This window comes from Procambarus clarkii, chromosome 8, assembly GCF_040958095.1.
Source record: "Procambarus clarkii isolate CNS0578487 chromosome 8, FALCON_Pclarkii_2.0, whole genome shotgun sequence".
NCBI classification, from domain to species: Eukaryota; Metazoa; Arthropoda; class Malacostraca; order Decapoda; family Cambaridae; genus Procambarus; species Procambarus clarkii.
The window spans coordinates 17,603,043-17,625,000 of record NC_091157.1 but is presented as its reverse complement, the minus strand read 5'-3'; the positions used below and the strand labels follow the sequence as shown (position 1 = coordinate 17,625,000).

The 21,958-nt window shown below is 47.6% G+C and overlaps 1 protein-coding gene across 1 annotated transcript; it reads right to left on the bottom strand.

The window, feature by feature from the left end:
- Positions 1-740: 740 nt before the first annotated feature.
- Positions 741-21,241, bottom strand: LOC138359765 (uncharacterized). The gene is made up of 7 exons (XM_069319440.1): positions 21,054-21,241; positions 4,295-5,846; positions 4,006-4,248; positions 3,033-3,923; positions 2,744-2,986; positions 1,447-2,661; positions 741-1,400 (listed from the first exon to the last, which is right to left on the bottom strand). Exons 1-7 carry the CDS (start codon positions 21,239-21,241, stop codon positions 741-743), a joined length of 4,992 nt encoding a protein of 1,663 aa, XP_069175541.1.
- Positions 21,242-21,958: the final 717 nt, after the last annotated feature.

Genomic DNA, 21,958 nt, shown 5'->3' with positions numbered 1-21,958 from the left:
GAGCAGCTAGCGTCGCAGAGCGCAGAGCAGGCAGCGTCGCAGAGCTTAGAGCAGCTAGCGTCGCAGAGCAGCTAGCGTCGCAGAGCTTAGAGCAGCTAGCGTCGCAGAGCGCAGAGCAGCTAGCGTCGCAGAGCTTAGAGCAGCTAGCGTCGCAGAGCGCAGAGCAGCTAGCGTCGCAGAGCTTAGAGCAGCTAGCGTCGCAGAGCTTAGAGCAGCTAGCGTCGCAGAGCTTAGAGCAGCTAGCGTCGCAGAGCGCAGAGCAGCTAGCGTCGCAGAGCTTAGAGCAGCTAGCGTCGCAGAGCGCAGAGCAGCTAGCGTCGCAGAGCTTAGAGCAGCTAGCGTCGCAGAGCTTAGAGCAGCTAGCGTCGCAGAGCGCAGAGCAGCTAGCGTTGCACAACGCAGAGCAGCTAGCGTCGCAGAGCGCAGAGCAGCTAGCGTCGCAGAGCGCAGAGCAGCTAGCGTCGCAGAGCGCAGAGCAGCTAGCGTCGCAGAGCGCAGAGCAGCTAGCGTCGCAGAGCGCAGAGCAGCTAGCGTCGCAGAGCGCAGAGCAGCTAGCGTCGCAGAGCGCAGAGCAGCTAGCGTCGCAGAGCGCAGAGCAGCTAGCGTCGCAGAGCAGCTAGCGTCGCAGAGCTTAGAGCAGCTAGCGTCGCAGAGCTTAAAGCAGCTAGCGTCGCAGAGCGCATCATGGCAAGAAAGTGAGCATCTTGAATCCATTTGCGGCACGACTGGAAAAATCTTCCTCATGCAAATTTGAGGTTGAACTGACTACGCCACAGCACGGAGGTGGGCTGACTCACAGGACTACTCGTCAGCACGGAGGTGGGCTGACTCACAGGACTACTCGTCAGCACGGAGGTGGGCTGACTCACAGGACTACTCGTCAGCACGGAGGTGGGCTGACTCACAGGACTACTCGTCAGCACGGAGGTGGGCTGACTCACAGGACTACTCGTCAGCACGGAGGTGGGCTGACTCACAGGACTACTCGTCAGCACGGAGGTGGGCTGACTCACAGGACTACTCGTCAGCACGGAGGTGGGCTGACTCACAGGACTACTCGTCAGCACAGAGGTGGGCTGACTCACAGGACTACTCGTCAGCACGGAGGTGGGCTGAATCACAGGACTACTCGTCAGCACGGAGGTGGGCTGACTCACAGAACTACTCGTCAGCACGGAGGTGGGCTGACTCACAGGACTACTCGTCAGCACGGAGGTGGGCTGACTCACAGGACTACTCGTCAGCACGGAGGTGCGCTGACTCACAGGACTACTCGTCAGCACGGAGGTGGGCTGACTCACAGGACTACTCGTCAGCACTGAGGTGGGCGGACTCACAGGACTACTCGTCAGCACGGAGGTGGGCTGACTCACAGGACTACTCGTCAGCACGGAGGTGGGCTGACTCACAGGAACTACTCGTCAGCACGGAGGTGGGCTGACTCACAGGACTACTCGTCAGCACGGAGGTGGGCTGACTCACAGGACTACTCGTCAGCACGGAGGTGGGCTGACTCACAGGACTACTCGTCAGCACGGAGGTGGGCTGACTCACAGGACTACTCGTCAGCACGGAGGTGCGCTGACTCACAGGACTACTCGTCAGCACGGAGGTGGGCTGACTCACAGGACTACTCGTCAGCACGGAGGTGGGCTGACTCACAGGACTACTCGTCAGCACTGAGGTGGGCGGACTCACAGGACTACTCGTCAGCACGGAGGTGGGCTGACTCACAGGACTACTCGTCAGCACGGAGGTGGGCTGACTCACAGGACTACTCGTCAGCACTGAGGTGGGCTGACTCACAGGACTACTCGTCAGCACTGAGGTGGGCTGACTCACAGGACTACTCGTCAGCACGGAGGTGGGCTGACTCACAGGACTACTCGTCAGCACGGAGGTGGGCTGACTCACAGGACTACTCGTCAGCACGGAGGTGGGCTGACTCACAGGACTACTCGTCAGCACGGAGGTGGGCTGACTCACAGGACTACTCGTCAGCACGGAGGTGGGCTGACTCACAGGACTACTCGTCAGCACGGAGGTGCGCTGACTCACAGGACTACTCGTCAGCACGGAGGTGGGCTGACTCACAGGACTACTCGTCAGCACGGAGGTGCGCTGACTCACAGGACTACTCGTCAGCACGGAGGTGGGCTGACTCACAGGACTACTCGTCAGCACGGAGGTGCGCTGACTCACAGGACTACTCGTCAGCACGGAGGTGCGCTGACTCACAGGACTACTCGTCAGCACGGAGGTGGGCTGACTCACAGGACTACTCGTCAGTACGGAGGTGCGCTGACTCACAGGACTACTCGCCAGCACGGATGTGGGCTGACTCACAGGACTACTCGTCAGCACGGAGGTGGGCTGACTCACAGGACTACTCGTCAGCACGGAGGTGGGCTGACTCACAAGACTACTCGTCAGCACGGAGGTGCGCTGACTCACAGGACTACTCGTCAGCACGGAAGTGCGCTGACTCAAAGGACTACTCGTCAGCACGGAGGTGGGCTGACTCACAGGACTACTCGTCAGCACGGAGGTGGGCTGACTCACAAGACTACTCGTCAGCACGGAGGTGGGCTGACTCACAGGACTACTCGTCAGCACGGAGGTGGGCTGACTCACAAGACTACTCGTCAGCAAGGAAGTGCGCTGACTCACAGGAAATACTCGTCAGCACGGAGGTGGGCTGACTCACAGGACTACTCGTCAGCACGGAGGTGGGCTGACTCACAAGACTACTCGCCAGCACGGAGGTGGGCTGACTCACAGGACTACTCGTCAGCACGGAGGTGGGCTGACTCACAAGACTACTCGCCAGCACGGAGGTGGGCTGACTCACAGGACTACTCGTCAGCACGGAATTGGGCTGACTCACAGGACTACTCGTCAGCACTGAGGTGGGCGGACTCACAGGACTACTCGTCAGCACGGAGGTGGGCTGACTCACTGGACTACTCTTCAGCACGGAGGTGGGCTGACTCACAGGAACTACTCGTCAGCACGGAGGTGGGCGGACTCACAGGACTACTCGTCAGCACGGAGGTGGGCTGACTCACAGGACTACTCGTCAGCACGGAGGTGGGCTGACTCACAGGACTACTCGTCAGCACGGAGGTGGGCTGACTCACAGGACTACTCGTCAGCACTGAGGTGGGCTGACTCACAGGACTACTCGTCAGCACGGAGGTGGGCTGACTCACAGGACTACTCGTCAGCACGGAGGTGGGCTGACTCACAGGACTACTCGTCAGCACGGAGGTGGGCTGACTCACAGGACTACTCGTCAGCACGGAGGTGGGCTGACTCACAGGACTACTCGTCAGCACGGAGGTGGGCTGACTCACAGGACTACTCGTCAGCACGGAGGTGCGCTGACTCACAGGACTACTCGTCAGCACGGAGGTGGGCTGACTCACAGGACTACTCGTCAGCACGGAGGTGCGCTGACTCACAGGACTACTCGTCAGCACGGAGGTGCGCTGACTCACAGGACTACTCGTCAGCACGGAGGTGGGCTGACTCACAGGACTACTCGTCAGTACGGAGGTGCGCTGACTCACAGGACTACTCGCCAGCACGGATGTGGGCTGACTCACAGGACTACTCGTCAGCACGGAGGTGGGCTGACTCACAGGACTACTCGTCAGCACGGAGGTGGGCTGACTCACAAGACTACTCGTCAGCACGGAGGTGCGCTGACTCACAGGACTACTCGTCAGCACGGAAGTGCGCTGACTCACAGGACTACTCGTCAGCACGGAGGTGCGCTGACTCACAGGACTACTCGTCAGCACGGAGGTGGGCTGACTCACAAGACTACTCGTCAGCACGGAGGTGGGCTGACTCACAGGACTACTCGTCAGCACGGAGGTGGGCTGACTCACAAGACTACTCGTCAGCAAGGAAGTGCGCTGACTCACAGGAAATACTCGTCAGCACGGAGGTGGGCTGACTCACAGGACTACTCGTCAGCACGGAGGTGGGCTGACTCACAAGACTACTCGCCAGCACGGAGGTGGGCTGACTCACAGGACTACTCGTCAGCACGGAGGTGGGCTGACTCACAAGACTACTCGCCAGCACGGAGGTGGGCTGACTCACAGGACTACTCGTCAGCACGGAGGTGGGCTGACTCACAGGACTACTCGTCAGCACTGAGGTGGGCGGACTCACAGGACTACTCGTCAGCACGGAGGTGGGCTGACTCACAGGACTCCTCTTCAGCACGGAGGTGGGCTGACTCACAGGAACTACTCGTCAGCACGGAGGTGGGCTGACTCACAGGACTACTCGTCAGCACGGAGGTGGGCTGACTCACAGGACTACTCGTCAGCACGGAGGTGGGCTGACTCACAGGACTACTCGTCAGCACGGAGGTGGGCTGACTCACAGGACTACTCGTCAGCACTGAGGTGGGCGGACTCACAGGACTACTCGTCAGCACGGAGGTGGGCTGACTCACAGGACTACTCGTCAGCACGGAGGTGGGCTGACTCACAGGACTACTCGTCAGCACTGAGGTGGGCTGACTCACAGGACTACTCGTCAGCACTGAGGTGGGCTGACTCACAGGACTACTCGTCAGCACGGAGGTGGGCTGACTCACAGGACTACTCGTCAGCACGGAGGTGGGCTGACTCACAGGACTACTCGTCAGCACGGAGGTGGGCTGACTCACAGGACTACTCGTCAGCACGGAGGTGGGCTGACTCACAGGACTACTCGTCAGCACGGAGGTGGGCTGACTCACAGGACTACTCGTCAGCACGGAGGTGCGCTGACTCACAGGACTACTCGTCAGCACGGAGGTGGGCTGACTCACAGGACTACTCGTCAGCACGGAGGTGCGCTGACTCACAGGACTACTCGTCAGCACGGAGGTGGGCTGACTCACAGGACTAATCGTCAGCACGGAGGTGCGCTGACTCACAGGACTACTCGTCAGCACGGAGGTGCGCTGACTCACAGGACTACTCGTCAGCACGGAGGTGGGCTGACTCACAGGACTACTCGTCAGTACGGAGGTGCGCTGACTCACAGGACTACTCGCCAGCACGGATGTGGGCTGACTCACAGGACTACTCGTCAGTACGGAGGTGCGCTGACTCACAGGACTACTCGCCAGCACGGATGTGGGCTGACTCACAGGACTACTCGTCAGCACGGAGGTGGGCTGACTCACAGAACTACTCGTCAGCACGGAGGTGGGCTGACTCACAAGACTACTCGTCAGCACGGAGGTGCGCTGACTCACAGGACTACTCGTCAGCACGGAGGTGGGCTGACTCACAAGACTACTCGTCAGCACGGAGGTGGGCTGACTCACAGGACTACTCGTCAGCACGGAGGTGGGCTGACTCACAAGACTACTCGTCAGCAAGGAAGTGCGCTGACTCACAGGAATACTCGTCAGCACGGAGGTGGGCTGACTCACAGGACTACTCGTCAGCACGGAGGTGGGCTGACTCACAAGACTACTCGCCAGCACGGAGGTGGGCTGACTCACAGGACTACTCGTCAGCACGGAGGTGGGCTGACTCACAAGACTACTCGCCAGCACGGAGGTGGGCTGACTCACAGGACTACTCGTCAGCACGGAGGTGGGCTGACTCACAAGACTACTCGCCAGCACGGAGGTGGGCTGACTCACAGGACTACTCGTCAGCACGGAGGTGGGCTGACTCACAAGACTACTCGCCAGCACGGAGGTGGGCTGACTCACAAGACTACTCGCCAGCACGGAGGTGGGCGGACTCACAGGACTACTCGTCAGCACGGAGGTGCGCTGACTCACAGGACTACTCGTCAGCACGGAGGTGGGCTGACTCACAAGACTACGTGCCAGCACGGCAAATCACTTGATCGGTTAGGGCGAATAATTCCAGATTCCGGGCGAATCCTTGTTCAGCGATAAGTGACGAATAGCAGCTTGAGAGTGATGACTCTTAGAACAAAGGGAGCCACTTCGACACTTCCTGTCATTGTGGCGTCTCTTTCAGGAATGGACGCTTTCACACCCAAGCTTAGATCAAATATGTTCCGGACCAATAGAGACAGAATCACGCCCACCCACTTAAGAACCCACCAACCACCTTTTTCAGAATATTGGATCTGCTGCCTCATTGGCTGCCGTCACCTGGTTTCCAAAATACCTCCTTGGTCACCGCCTGGAGGGTGGATAGAGTCACAGTAAACTCCTGACTGCTCTATGTGTCTCCTGAATTCAGAACACATTTCCTCAACGCCCGTCAGACGAATCAAACGATTTTCATGATCATCGATTGTGTTGTACAGAAACTCTAATGTATGTTGAAGGGCATATTTTCTACATTGTTTCATTCCACTGAAACATCTTCAGTTAAGGAATATATATACAAGGTGCAAATTTATCTTAAATGCACGAGTGAAAGAGGTGAGGTTGTGTGTGTGTGTGTGTGTGTAAGGGGTGGGTAAGGTGAAGTAATCACACATAGGTGAAAAAATAGGGAAATAATGGGGATCGATGCCAATCAAACACTGGGTCAGGCTGTGAGCTGAGAACTCGGTAGCGATGCTGTCGTTACCCGTGCTGTGTAGGGTGAGGTCTGGGTCTGAGCGCAGGCAAGGTATCTATCCACCAGTGCATAGGTTCGAACCTCCCAGTGCATTGGTTCGAACCCTCATCACGGCACCTATGGATTTGTTTTTTAGGTTGGATACTTTGCTTTTCTTTCATGAGTATAGCTTCCAGTATTTGCAGTCTTCTCTGATCAGTGGCGGAATGTTGCATTTTCTACTAGTTGGCACTCACCCTGAGCCAACAGTGAACAACACACTCACCCTGAGCCAACAGTGAACACACTCACCCTGAGCCAACAGTGAACAACACACTCACCCTGAGCCAACAGTGAACAACACACTCACCCTGTGCCAACAGTGAACAACACACTCACCCTGAGCCAACAGTGAACAACACACTCACCCTGAGCCAACAGTGAACAACACACTCACCCTGTGCCAACAGTGAACAACACACTCACCCTGAGCCAACAGTGAACAACACACTCACCCTGTGCCAACAGTGAACAACACACTCACCCTGAGCCAACAGTGAACAACACACTCACCCTGAGCCAACAGTGAACAACACACTCACCCTGAGCCAACAGTGAACAACACACTCACCCTGAGCCAACAGTGAACAACACACTCACCCTGAGCCAACAGTGAACAACACACTCACCCTGAGCCAACAGTGAACAACACACTCACCCTGAGCCAACAGTGAACAACACACTCACCCTGAGCCAACAGTGAACAACACACTCACCCTGAGCCAACAGTGAACAACACACTCACCCTGAGCCAACAGTGAACAACACACTCACCCTGAGCCAACAGTGAACAACACACTCACCCTGAGCCAACAGTGAACAACACACTCACCCTGAGCCAACAGTGAACAACACACTCACCCTGAGCCAACAGTGAACAACACACTCGCCCTGAGCCAACAGTGAACAACACACTCACCCTGAGCCAACAGTGAACAACACACTCGCCCTGTGCCAACAGTGAACAACACACTCACCCTGAGCCAACAGTGAACAACACACTCACCCTGAGCCAACAGTGAACAACACACTCACCCTGAGCCAACAGTGAACAACACACTCACCCTGAGCCAACAGTGAACAACACACTCACCCTGAGCCAACAGTGAACAACATACTCGCCCTGTGCCAACAGTGAACAACACACTCACCCTGAGCCAACAGTGAACAACACACTCACCCTGAGCCAACAGTGAACAACACACTCACCCTGAGCCAACAGTGAACAACACACTCGCCCTGAGCCAACAGTGAACAACACACTCGCCCTGAGCCAACAGTGAACAACACACTCGCCCTGAGCCAACAGTGAACAACACACTCACCCTGAGCCAACAGTGAACAACACAATTCACCCTGAGCCAACAGTGAACAACACACTCACCCTGAGCCAACAGTGAACAACACACTCACCCTGAGCCAACAGTGAACAACACACTCACCCTGTGCCAACAGTGAACAACACACTCGCCCTGTGCCAACAGTGAACAACACACTCACCCTGTGCCAACAGTGAACAACACACTCGCCCTGTGCCAACAGTGAACAACACATTCGTCCTGAGCCAACAGTGAACACACTCACCGTGAGCACACATTCGTCCTGAGCCAGCAGTGAACACCACACACACTCTCATATACACGCCCTGAGCCAACCGTGGACTGATCTAGCACCCCGCATTACCAGACAAGAAACACTTTACATATATATTAGAATTGGCAAGCACTCTGTGTTACCTTTGTCAAGATCAACATTTTCATTGCCCCGGGCGTGGTCTGGATTTTGATTTGTTTCCCTCTTTGTCTTCATTCCTCTATTTCGACATTCTTGTCTTCTTTCTTTTAATCTTATTTTTTGTAATTGCTTTCTTTTGCATCCTGTTGCAAAAGATAAATAAGCGAAATCAGGAGACTCGACATCAGCGAGGCACTACACATCAAGAAGTCAACACCAGCAATCAACAGCCAATTAATGCACAACTATATTCTTCCCACTTCAAGACCCCGAACCAACATAGAAGCAGCAAGAGAAAGTATGGGCCAATAGGCCTATTGCAGTTACTTCCATTCTTCTTTTCATACCCATTGATTCGCGTTCTGTCATAGCTTTGTCACCTCAACCAAAACTTTTGTGCTATATCACCTCATCCAAAACGAGTATATGTATGATGTTTGTTATGTGTAAACATAACAAACATCATAACAAAGTCCTTGAAAATGTAAGAAGCTCATAATATATATATATATATATATATATATATATATATATATATATATATATATATATATATATATATATATATATATATATATCTTCTCCTACCACCCCTATATATATATATATATATATATATATATATATATATATATATATATATATATATATATATATATATATATATATATATATATGTCGTACCTAGTAGCCAGAACTCACTTTTTGGCCTACTATTCAAGGCCCGATTTCCCTAATAAGCCAAGTTTTCCTGAATTAATATATTTTTTCAAATTTTGTTCTTATGAAATGATAAAGCTACCCATTTCATTATGTATGAGGTAAAAAAATTTTTATTGGAGTTAAAATTAACGTAGATATATGACCGAACCTAACCAACCCTACCTAACCTAACCTAACCTATCTCTATAGGTTAGGTTTGGTTAGGTAGCCGAAAAAGTTAGGTTAGGTTATGTTAGGTAGGTTAGGTAGTCGAAAAACAACTAATTCATGAAAACTTGGCTTATTAGGCAAATCGGGCCTTGCATAGTAGGCTGATAAGTGCGTTCTGGCTACTAGGTACGACATATATATATATATATATATATATATATATATATATATATATATATATATATATATATATATATATATATATATATATATGTCGTACCTAGTAGCCAGAACGCACTTCTCTGCCTACTATGCAAGGCCCGATTTGCCTAATAAGCCAAGTTTTCATGAATTAATTGTTTTTCGCCTACCTAACCTACCTAACCTAACCTAACCTAACTTTTTCGGGTACCTAACTTAACCTAACCTATAAAGATAGGTTAGGTTAGGTTAGGTAGGGTTGGTTAGGTTCGGTCATATATCTACGTTAATTTTAACTTCAATAAAAAAAATTGACCTCATACATAATGAAATGGGTAGCTTTATCATTTCATAAGAAAAAAATTAGAGAAAATATATTAATTCAGGAAAACTTGCCTTATTAGGCAAATCAGGCCTTGCATAGTAGGCCGAGAAGTGTGTTCTGGCTACTAGGTACGACATATATATATATATATATATATATATATATATATATATATATATTTATATATATATATATATATATATATATATATATATATATATATATATATATATATATATATATATATATATATATATATATATATTATTAAATATGACCGAAAAAGTAAGATTAATAATTCTAACACGAATTTTCTCTATCTTTCTTACGTTTCTTTTCACTGTTGATGGTAATTCAAAGATCAATTCTCCAAAATTCATTTTTATTTCTAAATATATATATATATATATATATATATATATATATATATATATATATATATATATATATATATATATATATATATTATATATATATATATATATATATATATATATATATATATATATATATATATATATATATATATACCTAGAAGGGGTACCACCTCTGGTGCAAGTGTAGGGACCCATAGCCTCGGAGAAGAAAATAAAGAGTACTCAGAGAAGACCTTGTGGATCCTCACTGAACACTTTGATATTTTCTTCTCCTACCACCCCTATTCTTTTGTTAAGTATGTATATTTATCTAACTTTATTTGAAAATGTCATTACACAAAAAAAAAGTTACAATATTGATTACATGCAGGGTACAAGGCTGCTTGTCACAAGTTGAAAAGCTCCTCCAGCTCCTCAGATGGCGGGCAGGAACCGTGGATGCAGTGAGCATTTCCTCTCTGGATTGCCACACTAAGGCGCTGAAAAAGAAAACTGGCAGCTCTAGGGTCTCTAGTTGTTTCGATTAGCTTAGACCCCCAACTCCTTCAAAAAGTTAGCAGCACTTTTACCCCAGGCACCAAGTGTCTCTGAGGCAATGGGGACAAAATTGTAGTGGTGCTCAAGGTCTCTGTATTTACGTGACTTGGCCGCTTCCCGGTGATTGGCAGCTCCTCCTGCTTGTGTAGCACTGAAGTCAACATAGGTATTGGCTAAAGTTGAAACGCAAGTGTAGTCCCACACCAACTGTCTACCATTCTTCCAGGGGTTCACCGTAATTCCGTCTGGGCAACCGACAGGCTCATCAGAGTTGCGGGACATTAGGTAACGGGGCTCTCTCTCTGCTGGACAACCGGCTGTGGTCAGGCTTCTCTTAATAATGTCATTAACCTCGCCGTGTCTTGCATGCCATCCTCCTGTCCTTTGGCAAAGAAGGCCATGCCGTCCATATCTGTCGGCCTCTGCCTCGCCGCAAATACGCAAATACGCAAAGTATTCGGTGTGGATTGGGGCAGCTAGGCGGAGAGCCACGGCAATTCGGAGGGCCTGCGGTGTGAGACGGGTGCCGGTTGCTGACATTGGGGTTGCTAATAGAAAATCACCTGCATGGGGAGCTGCTACAGCTCTAAGTCGGGCAGTGTCATGTGGTGTTGTCGCAGCTTCTAGCAAAGTTGCAGCTTCTTGGTCGGCAATGGGGCGATCCCAGCTGGATTGCTTATGGGCTTCAGAAGGCGGTGGTTGGGGTGCTGGTCCTGCGAGAGAGACCCATTTGGTTGTGCAGTCTGTGAAGCTGGGATCATGCACCCCTGCCTGTTGAACTAGGTGCTCAGGTAGGATTTCCTTCACCAAGTTGTCAGACCCCACTGAAGAGGACAGGAACGCTGGTACAGCAATTTGTGTTGCTGTGCGCACGCCAAGGCCCCCGAGTCTGACAGGAAGGGAGGCCTGTTTCCACTGTGAGTCGCTGAGGGAAAGATTGACGGCTTTTTCTAGTGTTGATTTCAGCAAGCTGTCATACTCTTCTAATTTAATATTGTTGAAAGATGGCGAACATCTTAGAAAGTTGGTCAGCCTGGGGAGGGACAAGCATCTGGTGATGAGGTAAAGTGCATCATGAGCATCGATGTCTTCAATCCTCTCGTTCATCCTCTTCAGGTCAGTGATCTTCTTACCGAGGACCCCGTCGATGGCATTCCTTCCAAGAGGAGCACCTAGGAGTGTGCTGTCCTCAGGGTTGGTTGTATGAATGTCAGGCAAAACAACCTTTATTTGCTCTATTATGTGCTGGTTGGTGGAGGTTATTTCGCACTTGGAAGGGCTCAGGGTGAGGCCTAGGCTTGCTCCTTGCTCCTGGATTATTCTTATGTCGTCCAAGAGTGAGGCTGGGGAGCCGGCTAGAGTACCATCATCCAAAAACCAAATGTTGAGCTCACTGGACAGGTTATCGGTGACTTCCTTGATAACTAGGCAGAACAGAAAAGGAGCAAGGGGGTCACCTTGTTGGACACCTTCTTGTGATTCAATTTCATGTTCCCCAAAAAGCAGAGTTAGATTCTTGCTGTAGCATGAGTTTACAAACGGGTAGAGGGAAGGAAAAAGGCGATGAACTGCACTGAGTACTGCATCCCTTCTAACCAGATTGAAAGCATTTTTGAAGTCCAGCTTTATCAGGGCTTTTTCATTCGTAATGTTGGCAATGTAGGCTCTAGCTGCATGAGCCGCTGCCTCACACCCTTGGGGAATGCCAAACCCAAGCTGTTTTGGCTTCAGCATGTCGGCTGCTGCCTGACTAACTGCTCTAGCAGCAGCCTTAGCGACGAGACGCCGGAGTGAATTGCCCACAGCTATCGGTCTGATTCCTCCATCTTTTTTCCTCAGGGCACAGAGGGTAGCGCCAAAAAAGAGAGGCCGTATGGTCTCTGGTATGTTGCCAGCTAGACATGTGTTGGCGAATCTAGTTAGTTCCACCAGGAGGCCCTGTGCAATGTCTCCCAGTGCAGGGTTGAGCATTTGTTTGATGTGGTTGGGTCGTAGTCCTGTGAACCCACCTGCTGATCCTGGTGGGAAGGATAAAGCTGCTTTGTGCACCATGGATTCGAGCACACACAGGGGTTCTGCTCTGGTGACACCGACTAGGGGGACACTGTCGTCACGAGGAGCTCTGGGTGGGTGTTTTTCCCTCAGGGCTTGTGCTGTATTGGCATCCCTGGTGGCAACTGTGTCTTCACTGGTGATGACTCTGATCGCCCCTATTGTGTTGCCTTCTTCTATTTTCTTGCTGACTGTTGCTCTGATTTTGGATGCCTCGGTTCTGCTGTTGATACCTTTCCTGCCGTGGGTGTTTTTGGCACGGGTGGGGAGGGGTGCCTGGTTGTCCTCTCTAGGAAAACTATTTATAGCCATAATGACCGACGAAGCTAGTGATTTGTCTCTCCTTGCAGGGACAGCTAGGCATATGTTTCCAAACAGGAGAAGGTTGTGCCATGCTTGGATAGTTCCGGGGGAGTCATTGACCTTTTTCAAGAGGCTGGATAGTTTGGCTGCTGCCTGGGGCCGGGCAGCTTTGGGGATGTCCTGCAAGGTTCCAACCGATGTTGCTTTGATGGCTTCTAGTAGGTTCTCAGTCGAAATGAAGCTGTTGGAGGTGTTTTCCCTGACTGCTGGTGTAGGGCCTTGATTGATACCCTCTTTGGGAGGGCGCCACATACCCGGACAATCGGTTCCGTTGTGAGCATGCTTGCGCACATCTCCGTTGCGCTTCAGTCTCCACACCTTGTCACACACTTGGCATGTGCCATACCTGTCGTCGATTGATGGCTCCTCTTGGCTGAGAGAAGCCTGGCTGTCAGTCGTGACCTGCGACATCGGCGGGCGCTGGGCGGGCGCTGGGCGGGCGCTGGGCAGGCGCTGGGCGGGCGCTGGGCGGGCGCTGGGTGGGTGCTGGGCGGGCGCTGGGCGGGCTCAGGGTGGGCGCTGGGCGGAAGTAGCGTGAGGGGGGTGGACACAGGGAGGTAGCGGTCGCGGTTGGGGCAGGGGGAGAGGGTGACTCTTGGGTTGGGTGACGGTACACACTTGCGGGTATGGGGAGTGGGGGGGGGGGGGGTCAGAGGGGTGATACTAACACGTTTGTATAATCTCGTGATATATCACTGCACAATATAAACTGGTTCACTGTGGACTCGATGCACTTAAAACACGATACCAGTTTCCCGAGAGCCGAGGTATCTATTTTTCAGGGATATTTTCATAAACACTTACACACTGGTCACCCCCCCCCCCCTCGACTGACCGCACAACAACACCCCATCCCCCCCACCCCCCACCCACGCCACCATAACGGAGGGAGCCCCTCAGGGCGCCCTTGTTGGCCCTCACTGCAGTTCAAACGATTCCACACTGCCAATCCACTTGTTTGATTGTTTTTGCTTGCGATAGTTCACCCTGGACACTTCCCGCCACTCTCACACCTTCCCAGGATGTTCACACTGCACACTGTTGAGTCTTGGCCCGGTGAGGTCAGGATGTCACAAGATAATGGCACATGGCTGGCAGAGCCTCCTCCCAGCGTCCGTTCCCTGTCCGTCCCCTGTATATATCTATAATACCCTATATACCCTGTATATATATATAAACCGAAATGGTTATATATATATATATATATATATATATATATATATATATATATATATATATATATATATATATATAAGTAAGATTAATAATTCTAACACGAATTTTCTCAATCTTTCGTACATTACGCTTCACTGTTGGAGGTAAATCAAAAATCACTTCTCCAAAATTCATTTTTATTTCTAGTCTGACGCGACACGGGCGCGTTTCGTAAAACTTATTACATTTTCAAAGACTTCACAAATACACAACTGATTAGAACGTATCTCTGATTTTATATCTACATTTGAGTGAGGTGGGAAGGGTGATGTGGCATTAACACAAGACAGAACAGGAGGGGATATTAAAAGGTTTAAAAGTATCAACACAAGACAGAACAGAAACGATGGGTATTGAATAGAAGTGTTTGTAGAAAGCCTATTGGTCCATATTTCTTGATGCTTCTATATTGGAGCGGAGTCTTGAGGTGGGTAGAATATAGTTGTGCAATAAAGTCTTAGTCGACATGAACTTGAAACCGGCCATATACTGCAGGTATGTTGACGACATTTTTACACAGGTACCTGATGTCAGACATCTGCAGAAGCTGAAGGAGGCATTTGAGCAGAGTTCCGTGCTGCGTTTCACTTACGAGACGGAAAAGGATGGGAAGCTGCCTTTTCTAGATGTAACAGTCATGGAAAAGGGCGGAGGTTTCCACACTGCAGTCTACACTAAGGAAACAAACATAGGAATGTGCCTAAATGCCAACAGCGACTGCCCTGACAGGTACAAGAGGAGTGTTGTTAACGCATACGTCGACCGTGCTCTCAGCCACAGCTCAGAATGGAAGCAAGTCGACGAAGAACTCTGTAGGGTAAGGCAGGTCCTAGTCAATAACGGCTTCTCCAATGGTTTCATCGAAGACATCATAAGAAGGAAAGTGAAAAGCCATGCAACCTCTGAAGAGACAACTAACACAACACCTATACCCCCTATTAGACTATTTTACAGGAACTTCTTTTCCACAGCTCATAAAACGGAGGAAAGGGTCCTGAAAGATATTGTTAATAGAAACGTTATCCCTACAGACAAAAATCAGAGGATACAACTGACGATTTACTATAAAACCAGAAAAACGGCCAGCCTACTCATGAGAAACTCTCCAGACACAAAACAGAACGCTTTAAAAGAGACTAATGTCGTCTATGCCTTCAAATGCCCACTTGGGGACTGTAAGCTCCAAAAAACCCAGTATATAGGCAAGACAACAACATCTCTTTCTAGGCGTTTAACGATGCATAAGCAACAGGGCTCCATTAAGGAACATATAATCTCTTCCCATAACCAAACCATCGCCAGAGAAATCCTAGTAAACAACACAGAAATCATCGATAGATACAGCGATAGCAGGCGGCTTGACGTTTGCGAGGCACTACACATCAAGAAGTCAACACCAGCAATCAACAGCCAATTATTGCACAACTATATTCTACCCACCTCAAGACTCCGCTCCAATATAGAAGCATCAAGAAATATGGACCAATAGGCTTTCTACAAACACTTCTATTCAATACCCATTGTTTCTGTTCTGTCTTGTGTTGATACTTTTAATACCCTATTAATATCCCCTCCTGTTCTGTCTTGTGTTAATGCCACATCACCCTTCCCACCTCACTCAAATGTAGATATAAAATCAGAGATACGTTCTAATCAGTTGTGTATTTGTGAAGTCTTTGAAAATGTAATAAGTTTTACGAAACGCGCCCGTGTCGCGTCAGACTAGAAATAAAAATGAATTTTGGAGAAGTGATTTTTGATTTACCTCCAACAGTGAAGCGTAATGTACGAAAGATTGAGAAAATTCGTGTTAGAATTATTAATCTTACTTTTTCGGTCATATTTAATAATATATGTCTACAGGAAAGACTGCTACCAAAATATACTAATATATATATATATATATATATATATATATATATATATATATATATATATATATATATATATATATATATATATATTATTAAATATGACCGAAAAAGTAAGATTAATAATTCTAACACGAATTTTCTCAATCATTCGTACATTACGCTTCACTGTTGGAGGTAAATCAAAAATCACTTCTCCAAAATTCATTTTTATTTCTAGTCTGACGCGACACGGGCGCGTTTCGTAAAACTTATTACATTTTCAAAGACTTCACAAATACACAACTGATTAGAACTTACGTATCTCTGATTTTATATCTACATTTGAGTGAGGTGGGAGGGGTGATGTGGCATTAACACAAGACAGAACAAGAGGGGATATTAATAGGGTATTAAAAGTATCAACACAAGACAGAACAGAAACAATGGGTATTGAATAGAAGTGTTTGTAGAAAGCCTATTGGTCCATATTTCTTGATGCTTCTATATTGGAGCGGAGTCTTGAGGTGGGTAGAATATAGTTGTGCAATAATTGGCTGTTGATTGCTGGTGTTGACTTCTTAATGTGTAGTGCCTCGCAAACGTCAAGCCGCCTGCTATCGCTGTATCTATCGATGATTTCTGTGTTGTTTACTAGGATTTCTCTGGCGATGGTTTGGTTATGGGAAGAGATTATATGTTATTTCTAGTCGCGTCAGACTAGAAATAAAAATGAATTTTGGAGAAGTGATTTTTGATTTACCTCCAACAGTGAAGCGTAATGTACGAAAGATTGAGAAAATTCGTGTTAGAATTATTAATCTTACTTTTTCGGTCATATTTAATAATATATGTCTACAGGAAAGACTGCTACCAAAATATACTAATATTAAAGTGCACGACCCAGCAGCAAGGAATCAAGCCTTCACGATAAAATATCGCCAGGATCTGATTCGTGATCAGATATACAAGGCAGAGAATGAAATCAAAGACAACAAAACGCAACTACTTCATGCTACAAACGAGTGGAGAAATAGCAACATCGACCATAGTATCCGTACCCGCATTGAACAACACCTCGACATCCTCACAGACCAACATCACCTCAGCACTGAAACAAGGATTATCAAGAAACTAACAACATTATATGGAGGACCTATGGCAATTCCACGACCAAGAGATGGCTTCCTGAACCTTGCAGGAATTAACCTCACTGAGGACCAAGTCACTCTCCTAAATCTGGGCATAAACTGTCATGTTATGTCCAGACCGAGTGAAATGGCCCGGAAAGTAGAGTTGGAAATTCTGTTGGACGACATATTCGACCTCGAGACACAAAAGAAGGTCACTACCAAAGATACCTTACAAGCAGAACTTATTGCAGAAGGAGGAAAGAATCGAGGCAACTACAGAAGCACCATACTGTCCCCCGAGCTTAAAGCGGCAGCTAAAAGCCTTCGTGAGAACAAGGAGATAGTTGTCAGGAGAGGTGACAAGTCGCCAATATATGTCATTCTTAAAAAAGACGAATATCTGGCGAAAATGAACATCATACTCTCTGACCAAACTAAGTTCCAAAGGGTAACGAAGGACACTACAGCCGAATTAAAAGCAAAGGTCAACAAACTGATCGAAACTGTGAACGCCAAGAAATCCGGACTCCACCTGCCAAAGATCATTGGGGAATATAAACCTGGATATGCGTATGGAAATGTCAAGACGCACAAGCCTGGAAACCCACTTCGGCCAATCATTAGCCAGATACCCACACCCACGTACAGACTGGCGAAGCGACTCAACGGCCTGCTGACTCCTTATGTTCCTTGCGCCTTCAGCCTGAAGTCTCCAAAGGAATTTGTGGACTTACTGCGGGGCACACGGGCCACAGGGATAAGAGCCTCGTTGGACGTAGAATCGCTGTTTACCAACGTACCTGTGGACGAGACAATCGGAATGATAGCCGACAGAGTGTATCGTGATCCAGCCTGTACTCCTCTTGACATGCCAGAAAGTATTCTGAGGAAACTACTCCAAGCTTGTACTAAAGAGGCACCCTTCTTGAGCCCGGATGGGCACATGTATAAGCAAGTAGATGGGGTCGCCATGAGTTCTCCCCTAGGTGTCCTGTTTGCAAACTTCTACATGGGTACCATCGAGCAAAAAGTCTTAGTCGACATGAACTTGAAACCGGCCATATACTGCAGGTATGTTGACGACATTTTTACACAGGTACCTGATGTCAGACATCTGCAGGAGCTGAAGGAGGCATTTGAGCAGAGTTCCGTGCTGCGTTTCACTTACGAGACGGAAAAGGATGGGAAGCTGCCTTTTCTAGATGTAACAGTCATGGAAAAGGGCGGAGGTTTCCACACTGCAGTCTACACTAAGGAAACAAACATAGGAATGTGCCTAAATGCCAACAGCGACTGCCCTGACAGGTACAAGAGGAGTGTTGTTAACGCATACGTCGACCGTGCTCTCAGCCACAGCTCAGAATGGAAGCAAGTAGACGAAGAACTCTGTAGGGTAAGGCAGGTCCTAGTCAATAACGGCTTCTCCAATGGTTTCATCGAAGACATCATAAGAAGGAAAGTGAAAAGCCATGCAACCTCTGAAGAGACAACTAACACAACACCTATACCCCCTATTAGACTATTTTACAGGAACTTCTTTTCCACAGCTCATAAAACGGAGGAAAGGGTCCTGAAAGATATTGTTAATAGAAACGTTATCCCTACAGACAAAAATCAGAGGATACAACTGACGATTTACTATAAAACCAGAAAAACGGCCAGCCTACTCATGAGAAACTCTCCAGACACAAAACAGAACGCTTTAAAAGAGACTAACGTCATCTATGCCTTCAAATGCCCACTTGGGGACTGTAAGCTCCAAAAAACCCAGTATATAGGCAAGACAACAACATCTCTTTCTAGGCGTTTAACGATGCATAAGCAACAGGGCTCCATTAAGGAACATATAATCTCTTCCCATAACCAAACCATCGCCAGAGAAATCCTAGTAAACAACACAGAAATCATCGATAGATACAGCGATAGCAGGCGGCTTGACGTTTGCGAGGCACTACACATTAAGAAGTCAACACCAGCAATCAACAGCCAATTATTGCACAACTATATTCTACCCACCTCAAGACTCCGCTCCAATATAGAAGCATCAAGAAATATGGACCAATAGGCTTTCTACAAACACTTCTATTCAATACCCATTGTTTCTGTTCTGTCTTGTGTTGATACTTTTAATACCCTATTAATATCCCCTCTTGTTCTGTCTTGTGTTAATGCCACATCACCCCTCCCACCTCACTCAAATGTAGATATAAAATCAGAGATACGTAAGTTCTAATCAGTTGTGTATTTGTGAAGTCTTTGAAAATGTAATAAGTTTTACGAAACGCGCCCGTGTCGCGTCAGACTAGAAATAAAAATGAATTTTGGAGAAGTGATTTTTTATTTACCTCCAACAGTGAAGCGTAATGTACGAAAGATTGAGAAAATTCGTGTTAGAATTATTAATCTTACTTTTTCGGTCATATTTAATAATATATGTCTACAGGAAAGACTGCTACCAAAATATACTAATATATATATATATATATATATATATATATATATATATATATATATATATATATATATATATATATATATATATATATATATATATATATATATATATATATGTCGCATCTCATTCTATCTATATATATGTTGGAAATAACCAACAGATTATTCTTCCTTAACTTCTAATACTAATATTAACAAATAACACTAACACGTAGAAGTAACAGCGTTAGCGTTTCTATAGTAAGGTATTATTTAGCAAGAAAATTCCCACCCATCATGGCGCCAAGCGTCGATTGCAGGCTTAAACATAAAATCTTCCACACACGTTGGAGAAATATAGAGTTCAGTTAATTACTCTTTGCTTCTAAAATAATAGTTCTTTATGAAGTCAATAACCATTTTGCATGCTTATCTGTACTTAGCTCGGGTATTTAACCAAATTAATTATTCCAGTAAAATATTACTGTGGCATAAAATAAAAACACGTCAACCGTTCCGTTCAATTTTTGCAATGTTAATTAGATCAATTGCCTTACGAGAACAGGTAATATTATCCAATATATTTATTGGCGATTATAGTTTAAATTGTACTCCTTCCGTTCCCCAAATAATTAATAAGAAACCGAAATGGTTTACGTCCGGGATCGCTATGAGCGTCTCTGCGCATGCGGAACTGAGTGTGGTGGGAGGAAGGAGGCAGGACTCAAGCACAAGGCGTCGCAGGGTGCACACGTGCCCCCACAGACGGCATCCATTTAATACCATTACGTGGTCTACAGTACTCCACAGTTTAATTACGCGTCAACAAATAGTCACGGCCCGTAATCACACGTAAACAGCAGTGAACGTCAGGGACTGGCAGACGCGATATCGGCAGGCCTTAGTGTTTCAACAAGCTCATGTTAAGTATACTTTTCTGGTTTGATGCATCATTCATGATTGTGTATTTGTGGGTTGCCTGTCGTTAAGTGTGAGAAGACCAACAATACATTGTTAGTTGCTTATCCATTTTAATTCCAATTTCAGTGAATATTGGAATAATTTATAGCCTAATTAATTGCTACTCAAATTTCCCTGATTGCAGCGTGTAGACGAGGATGTACCAAATTTCTTCCTTCACCTACGATGTTCACCACTGGTGTTTCTTCTTTATTTTATGACTCTACTCCATACTCGTCCTCGTGATCTTGTGATCACGAGGACGAGTAGCGAGATGGACTTAGTGACGTCATCTTACAGATAAGACTACTGTGGAGGCGGTCGCCTAGGGGCTATGGCTGACCAACCACGTGGTAATCAACATACAAGGGAATGTAGAGAAAACAGCGGCTCACCTTGGACTGAAGTCTTCTCCCAAGGTTGCTGAAGCAATACGACGGCTTCTAGGGGCGAGGATGGGCGAGGTCCAATGATAGCTGGCCAATATGGGGTGCTGGATAACCACAGTCCTGAGGGCGTTACTAACAGGTCCTTTCTCAGCCAGGTGCGGTTCTCGTCTGGCCTCCCTCTCGCCTCCAGGCATGCGTGCAGGTGATGCGCAGACGCACCGCGTCCGACTGCCGCCCACCAATCAGGAGCACCTAGCGTAAGAGATATTCCCTCTGGCGGGCACTTTGAATGTGGTTCCCTCCACACTCCCCCCGTCCCTATAAAACAAGGGGTGTATTGGAAACTTAATTTAAACTTAGTATGTCTTTTTGGAACGAACCCTTCACCGGCTTCATATTGAAGGGTGGAATGGTATATTTAGCAACAGAAGAGAATGTTTCTGGTTGATTAGAAGAAAACATTTAACAATTAAAATATAAAATGTATTTCTTTGTGAAATTGTTCATGAGTATTGTACTGATATGGTGTATTGTTGATCTAATTCTTGTGATTGAATGAAGTAGTACTGTTTTGGTGCACTGAACTGGTTATGATTTATTTACACTACACACTACACTGCAGCTTTTTTTTTCCTTCTTTCTTTCAAGATTCACTCCTAGGGGTTCACCCTAGTAATGGTCCTCACACCTAAGCGCCGCTCCTTAGTTCCTTCCTTGACAGAACAACACTTTCCACACATCTCACCCCCAGGATCCCAAGGGAAAGCAATTGGATCTATGCCTTCCAGAAACTGACCTACTGCTAGTTTTTCTTTTACTTTCTTCTGAGGACGCATTTTCGGATTGTGTTTTAAACAGCCCTGTTTTCTGTAAGGAATTGGCTCCTTCCCGTGGTTCAAGCGTTCCACTAG